General features: G+C 52.0%; 1 protein-coding gene across 2 annotated transcripts in view; it reads left to right on the forward strand.

The window, feature by feature from the left end:
• Positions 1–7,985, forward strand: part of ncoa1 (nuclear receptor coactivator 1) — a 48,167-nt gene that overhangs the window by 32,777 nt on the left and 7,405 nt on the right. The window contains exons 10-21 of one of the 2 annotated variants that reach the window (XM_076755512.1): positions 372–519; positions 1,094–2,075; positions 2,253–2,480; positions 3,454–3,802; positions 4,444–4,626; positions 5,077–5,191; positions 5,339–5,507; positions 5,723–6,040; positions 6,626–6,727; positions 6,894–7,308; positions 7,505–7,673; positions 7,789–7,978. In XM_076755512.1, coding sequence (XP_076611627.1) covers positions 372–519; positions 1,094–2,075; positions 2,253–2,480; positions 3,454–3,802; positions 4,444–4,626; positions 5,077–5,191; positions 5,339–5,507; positions 5,723–6,040; positions 6,626–6,727; positions 6,894–7,308; positions 7,505–7,673; positions 7,789–7,978 — 3,368 coding nt within the window. The remainder of the gene's footprint in view (positions 1–371; positions 520–1,093; positions 2,076–2,252; positions 2,481–3,453; positions 3,803–4,443; positions 4,627–5,076; positions 5,192–5,338; positions 5,508–5,722; positions 6,041–6,625; positions 6,728–6,893; positions 7,309–7,504; positions 7,674–7,788; positions 7,979–7,985) is intronic. The other variant, XM_076755513.1, reaches the window with a different exon arrangement.

Raw genomic sequence — 7,985 nt, forward strand, 5'->3', positions numbered from 1 at the left:
GTAAAATCTTCAGATATGGATCCAGTGAATCCAAACCAAAGCTGAAGCATCCAAGGACATGTGTAGTATACGTGCACAGTCCTCTGGTCCTCGATATAACGTGAATGCATGCAGCTAATAGGATGAAAGGAAGGTAGACCTGGAGTGGATTATCTCAGAGCTACAATCACTTATCGTGGAGCTGCTTCAACATCTTGAAGCTGAAGTGTCATTTGGGCCTTTGAGTGAGAGCCATCGAAGCCTGGACGAGTGTGGGAGAGGAAATAAACACACCTGATGAGAGCAAAGTCTAAACCCTGTGTGTGTGTGTGTGTGTGTGTGTGTGTGTGTGTGTGTGTGTGTGTGTGTGTGTGTGTGTGTACACCCCACAGTGATGACCCACGGCAACGCCATCAGCCCGCTGTACCATTTCACTTTAAGTGACGGCACCCCGCTCAGCGCTCAGACCCGCTGCAAGTTCTGCTGCCCCCCCAACCCTGACGTACAGCCCTTCATCATGGGCATTCACACTATTGACAGGTACGGTGCTGGACACGTGCACGCGCTGATGCACAGATTTCCGTGCCCTCAAACGCCACGTTGTAATCGTTTTGGAGCTGAGAACAAACAGTCGTTTTTAGCTCAGCAAACATGACAAAATCTCAAAGTTCAACAGAATAATAAACTTCTTCCTGCTTCTTCGCTGTTGGAAATATCACCATGTGCATGATAAGAATGATTATCACAGAGACAGAGATGCACAGTGACACTCAGATAGAAGTCGGCTGATTTAAAGGCATTCTGTAAGAAGCCATAACAAACAGTGAAGTCTTCTAACGTGCACTCGGACATGTTTGCAGACTGAAGGGTCACAGTGGGTCTGTTTACATGCACAAGGGCATCACAGGAGCATCCTGATTGTTTTTTGCACCTGGTGACACCACATCCTGGTTCCAGAGGTCTGGATAACCTGATGCATGTGAACTCCTCCTGAATTCAATGACATCAAGTGTTGAGGAAGCAGATTGTTGGAAATGAGTTACAGACGCCTGCTTTTCCGCTCTGCCGCTCGTTGTCCTCACGTTACGTCTTTTCTTTCCCTCCTCTCTCACAGGGAACACAACACTGCTAGCTCTCAGGAAAACACTAACCCCAGCCTTCCACCCAACCTTGGCAGCCTTGCCCAGACTCCCTCTCGCTCCCCTTCCCTTCCTCCCAGCAGCAACTGGACCCAAGGCTCAGGCCTCGCCACCTCGGGCCTTCACCCCAACAACAGCAACACCTCCTCCCACGGACATAACCCGGCCACACCCGCAGGCTACCTGACGCCCAATCGGACCTGTCCCCAGCAGGTCAACAGCCCCTCTCCTTTGAGCAGCCCACTCACAGCCACCCCTACCTCTTTTATGTCGCCCAGGATGCCACGGGCCAGTCCTGGGTTAGGGGGAAGCCCTCGGGTTCCGGGGAACCCCTTCTCTCCTTCCACACCGGGCCTCCATTCCCCAGCCGGGGTGCTAAGCAGTGGAGGCAGCCTCAACAGGCAGCAGTCTGGCGGTGATGGTAGTAGCGGCGCCGGCGGTGGGTCAACGGGGTCCTTCTCCCTGTCCTCTCCTGGACCTCAGAGACAAGCCAGTACACCCACCGGCTCCTCTACTCGGCCTCCATCGGCAAAACCCCCAGAGGGAGGAGAAGGAGGAGCAGAGGACTCCATTAAAGCCCCTCTTCCTTCTGCCTCACAGATGGGAAACCCCAGACCCAATCAGCTCCTGGACGGCAGTGGGACGGGAGCTGAGTCTAACAACAACAGCATCCACTGCACCTCATCACCTCATCCTCCGAACCCTCCTCCCGCCCCTCAGTGCCCAGCCTCCCACAGCACTCTGACAGAGCGGCACAAGATCCTGCACCGGCTGCTCCAGGACAGCAGTCCCAACGACGCCTCCACCACCACCGACGAAGGAATAAACAAAAACCAAGTTGAGATCAAGAAGGAGCCGCCTTCCAGTCCGGCTCTGACCACAGCAGCTCCCAAGTCCAGCTCCAGAGAGCCGCAGGACCACCAGCTGCTCCGCTTTCTCCTGGACACGGACGAAAAGGTGACGTGACGTGTGCCCTTTGCGTTCCACCACAAGCTCATGTGCTGTTTACAGCAATTGAGATTTTTTTATTGACTAATTACCTTCATCCCTAAATAACATGTCGTCAGTCTGTAAAATCCTTCTTGTTGTTTGTCGCCATGAAAAATACTGACTGAAGGGTGATTTGTTTTGAAGGACTTGGGGGACCTCCCACCTCCATCTGCTCTCAGCCTGCAGACGGTTCGGGTCAAAGTGGAGAAGAGAGCCAGCGTGGAGGGAGTGGCCTGCGCGGGGGCCGCCGTGTCCGCAGGAGGTGCGTCCAAACCTGCGGGAGTCTCCAGCAGCTCCGCGTGCATCAGTCCCAAATCGAGCCCCGTCGGAGAGAGCCGGCGAGACGGCCGCAGGGACAGCCGAGACTCCACGGTACAGTTGTCAACGTCGTGGTGATCTGTAAGAACACACACGGGTCCAAAGATGTGACGGTTATCCTGATAGAATGAAGAAACATTTAGAGAACAGAAGCAGAAGACCTGTTTGAAATGTTCAAGGTCGTTTAGAAACAGTTTGACTGTCACCAGCTCATTTAAAGACCCACACAGGTCAAGTTGATTATTACACCTGATGGATCCTCTGCTCTGAGGGTGGTCCGCACTGTGTTTGATTGACATCTCGTGGGCTCTCCTGTTAGCATCACGTTAAACCCCCCGAGCAGAGAACTGATCCACCAGAATAACTGAAGGACCTTTGAAGGACCTTTCTCGAGCTTCATTGTCATATTTTTAAAACTTAGATATCTTAAATTTCTATTTTGTCTCCCTGAAAAATGAATTTTAAAAGCCTCATCAGGGGAACTCCAGACAGTGGTTTGAACTGAGCGACAGCCTGAACCACCCTCCATCCTCGGGGGCCGGCACTAAAGCTGAAGTGTGGTCGGACTGGCCTGATGACAGCAGCCTCTTATTAATCAACCTGCAGTGTATTTGTGTTAAACCGACCCGACCGGCTGAGACTGCACCAGCCTCTGTCCAGCATGGTCCCGTCTGAATCATAACTGTAGTGACATCATAATTGCGATGTGCGTATGCTTCAGTTGTGACAGTGAAGCTTTGCTGTCTTCCTCTCGAGCTTTGCTCCTGCTTTGGCGGTTTCCTGACAGCCGTTGTAAATCACGCTGAATGTTTATTTTCTTGGACTTTGTCTCCACTGTAGGCTCAGCTACCAGCTGCAGCCTTTGAAGCTCGCTGGCCTTTGACCTTTTGTCTCTCCTCATCTCGCTGTCACTGATCCTCTGCCTCCCGTTATGCTTTAATTCTTGACACCACTCATTTCTCCCCGTCTTCCTCCTCTCTGTCCCGTTTCATTTATTTCTGCTTTACTCTCCATTTCCTGCCCTCAGATGTCAGGTGGCCCTGTTGACATGGACCCTCTCACCCAGCTGCTACCGAGCCTGAGAGGCCCGAGTGGGGCCAAGCAGGGCAGTGAGGATTCAGCAACCCCTGGAGGAGGCCCCCAGCTCCAGTCTCCAGCCCCCCAGCCCCCATCTCAGCTCCAGTCCCCCATGCCTCAGCTCCAGTCCCCCCTTTCCCAGCCCCAGTCCCTTCCTCAGTTGCAGTCGCCGTCACCCCAGCTCCACTCCCCTTCCCCTCAGCTCAAACTGCAGTCACCCACTCAGCTCCAGCCCGGCGAGGCCAACACTCCCCGCAACGTAAATGTGAAGAGAGAGCCTCCTGGCACTCCTAACAGAGGTACAGTTTCAGCTCAGCGGGGAGGGGGCTTAATGTGCTACAGATGGGCTCTGCGGGTTTGAAGCAGCAATATTCAATTCAAAGTGTTCGCTCAAAGAAAATGATTTTTCTTCTTCGCATTTTCAGGAAATTACAAAAGAATGTTTTCCTCAGATTTTCTTCATGTTTTTTACTGGATTCCAGATTCTTCCTTTTCTTCTTCTCCATTATTATAATAATTATTATTATTGTTATCAATAGTCGTGGTTGTATCCAGGATAGTAGTTTGATCTGGTCAGGCCTCACTTTGTTAGTCTGAACGCCCCCTAGTGGCTATCAGCAGGCATTGCCGCATGGAAACATGTTAGTTTACTTTTGTTATTCTGTTTTATAGTTTCTGCCGTCAATGGTACAAAAATATATTTTATTTTACATCTTACTCGTGCAAAATTTTCAGTTGTGAAGCTGAGTCATCCTTTTCAAGGCAATGCTGTTTTTATACTCTTTTTCCTTATTATGTGCATTTATAGAGTTGATTTTATTTTGTGTCCTTTATCGTGTTTTTGTTCTTCCTCTATGCCTTATCTTATCTTATCTTATCTTATCTTATCTTATCACATCACCCTTTCCTCACTCTCTCTGTGCTTGTGTTGGTCTTCCAGGGCTCAGTGATGGCGGTCCGCCCTCTGGCTGCAGCCTCCAGAGTCAGTCATCCTTTGATTTCTGCAGCCCCCCCACTCCAAGCCAGACGCAGACCCAGGGACAGGGAGACCCCTTCCAGACCCCCAAAGACAGCAGCCCCTTTCGAGAGGCAGAAGTTATCAACCCCTTCAGTTCAAGCACTGGTATACGAGAAGCCCTGATGCAGTCTTTGAAAATGAACAGAAAAGTTCCTGAAAAGGATCTCACTGTGGGGACCTGTTTTTTGTAATGTGACACTAAAGCCTCAGTCACAGTAAAGCACTGTTGAACTGACCTGTATAGGTTGAGAGTTTCAGCACTGCTGCATCAATGACCATCCTCTCCTGCTGAGGTGTGGTCAGGCTGTATTCTGTTTCACATGTGAGCCCATCAGTGATCAGCTTTGCACTGTAGACGAGAGCAGCACAGTGCTGCGTCATCGCAGCGAGGTGAACATTTGGCTGCAAATGCAGCATTTTAAGCTGATGCTAAGTCACTGTCTGAACGCTGGAAGGTGCTACATGCTGCTCATGAATCCACATTCAGCATGAACAGGCTGTTTTTAATCAGCTGTAGACTTTCTTCTCTTAAAACTGTGTTCAAATCTGTTTCAGGCCTAACCAAGATGGATGTGGGAGACTCTCAGTTCCAGCCTCTGGCGCTGTCGGACACCTTGTCCTTTGATGGTCTTGGGACCCCTTTACAGGCTCCTTTGGCATCACCACAAGAGTAAGTATGACTGCTCCCTCAGTACCCGACCGGCTGTCCTGTTGTGAAGTTGTGGGGGAAAATACTAAAAGAAAAGTTGATGTAGCTGACACTGATGTGATGAAGCGGACTTGAGCCATCAGACGCTGTGTCTTTCTGTTCGAGCAGGCAGTGTGTGCCCTGCACGCTGGATGAGGTGCTGGGCCCGCCGACCACACCCGAAGGCCGAAACGACGAGAAAGCTCTGTTAGAGCAGCTCGTCTCCTTCCTCAGTGGGACTGACGAGAGTGAGCTGGCTGAGCTGGATAAGGCTCTGGGTATAGACAAACTGGTACAGGTGAGTGTCGGTGGCCTCTGCAGGCCTCTGCTTTCACTCAGAATGTGACTGTTGAAGAGCTGCTGGCTCATAGGCTTCGTTTTGTGATGTGAGGAGGGAGAAATTCAAATTTCAGAAACAAAAAATCACACTTCTGAATACATGTTGTGCTTTTCTTGTTTTCATCATTAATCATTGAATATCTCTTCATCTTGTTTTTGCCTGCCTCCTCTCAGGGGGGCTGTTTTGACCCTTTGCCCCAGAACTTCCCAACCCAGCAACCCACTGCCAGCCCAGTGTCCATGGACCCTAAACTCCCCAACTACTCTTCCCAAATCACACCAGCGTCACAAGCTCAGTTCCCTCCAGAGCTGGCCACGGTGGGGCCACAGGGTCTGGGGTTTGGAGCCCCGCGAGGGCCTTTCCCCGGCGGGACAACGGGCATGGGGCTGCGGCCGGGCATGACGCGACCGCAGGGGATGAGCACTCAGCTCAGGCTGCCGCCCAACCAGCTGCGCCTGCAGCTGCAGCAGAGGCTGCAGGGCCCGCAGCAGGTGAGGACACAGAGGTGGAGTCTGTCTGCGTTTCATTCATCTGGGATGGAAGATGTGGTGACTTGTGATGCTGTTCCGGCTCACCTGCAGGATGCTGCTCTCGCCCGATGTGTTTAATGTGTACAGTCACAGCCGAGCAGAGAGAAATATGTTCAGAAAGCTCATGAGGCGTAATGTGGTCGCACGATTCAGAGGCTGCTAATACAACAGCACGACACGAACCGTAAACAAGCGAAAGACCTTTGAGTTGTTTTCACACTTTCTGTGCTTTCATGTCCTCGGCACACTTTACTCAGCGTTCCTGACTGCGAAGTGCTCGGAGCTGTAATGAAAAGCAGTGACTGTAGTTTTCTCTACGTTATCATAATGAATCGTCTGGTTTCAGTTTTTTAAATATTGATTTAAATGCTCCCTCGATATCTCTCTTCTCTTCTGTCTCCAAAACAGAAATCTTTTTACACACATAGATTTGTTGGTCTTATTAAATCCTGCCCTCCCTTCACTGTCATCACCCTCTCATCCTTCAGCGCCTGTCTAACCTCTGCTCATGTCCTTGGGTTGTCTGTCTCTGTCCCTCTGTCTCAGCTCCAGAACAGGATGGCGGGCATGAGTCCATTTCCTGGAGGAGCCCAGCATGTGAGCCTCGGGATTCGTCCGGGGGTTCAGCAGCCTCAGACGCCCTCGCAGGTTTAAACTCTGGCTTCATTTGGTCTCTCTGTAGTTCTTGGACTGTAAATCTGTGACATTCCACTTTTGTACCTGGAGCTCAGTGAAGGTGGCTGCTGTCGCTCAGGTGGTTACTAAACTGTCTGAGGTCTGAACGTCTTTCTCTCTCTTCCGTCGTGTCTCCCAGCAGCCTCCGCTGAACGCCCAGATGCTGGCCCAGCGTCAGAGGGAACTCTACAGCATCCAGCACCGCCAGCGCCAGCTTTTCCAGCAGAAGGTCATGCTCATGAGACAGAGCATGGCAGGCGCTCCGACCGGAGCCGTGGGGTCCATCGGAACTGCCAGGGTCCCGAAAGGTCCCCCGACGACGCCTCAACAGCAGCAGCAGTTCAGCTTCCCGCCAGGGTACAACCCAATAACGGGAAAATCCCCTACCTCACCGAGTCACTTCAGCCCCGTCGCCGGGGGCCCCCTGGACAGCAAGCTGTCCGTCAGAGTTCCCCTGAACAACCAGACGCTGATGGGCGGCGTGCAGGGCCAGTTCAGCAGCACCGTCAACTCCTCTTTGCAGCAGGGCCTGTTTCAGCAGTTTGGAGGGTCCGGTGAGTTCAAGGACACTTCATTATTGACTGAAAGGTCCAACCAATACTCCATTACTTCTTACAAATTAAAATGTTTACTGTAGATAATCGTACCTCGGCATCGTGAGATTCCAGTTGTGCCGCTGAGTAGAACATGAACGACCCCTTCTGACAGCCTCAGTGTTGTGTCTCATTACGGTCCGTTCCCCTTTCAAAGCTATAGTCCAGCAAGACTCGTCTTTCCCTCCTGAGATGAGCCCGACCAGCCCGTTGTTGTCACCTCAAAACTCCACCTCCCAGAGTCCTCTGCTTCAGCAAGCCCCTCCTCCTGGCTACCAGTCACCAGAAATGAAGAGCTGGCCACAGACGGGCATGGGCAGCAACAGGTTAGAGAGCGAACGCCGTGAAAATCAGTCGTCATCCCACGAATGACTTTATTACGTCTGTATGTTTGAGGCTCCTTCACACGACGTCTTCTCTGATTCCCTCCGTGTGCTGCAGCCTGTTCAGTCAGTCAGGACAGGGTGCAGGGCAGGCCTTCGGCCAGCAGGGGGTTTACAACAACATGAGCATCACCGTCTCCATGGCCGGAGGCTCGGGCGCCGTCGGCTCTTTACCTCCGATGGGGCAGCCGGTCGGCATGAGCAACAGTAACCTCAGCGGCGTGGGCCCAGTGTGCAGCGACCAGCAGGTGAGTG

This window comes from Chaetodon auriga, chromosome 18 (genome assembly GCF_051107435.1).
Source record: "Chaetodon auriga isolate fChaAug3 chromosome 18, fChaAug3.hap1, whole genome shotgun sequence".
NCBI classification, from domain to species: domain Eukaryota; kingdom Metazoa; phylum Chordata; class Actinopteri; order Chaetodontiformes; family Chaetodontidae; genus Chaetodon; species Chaetodon auriga.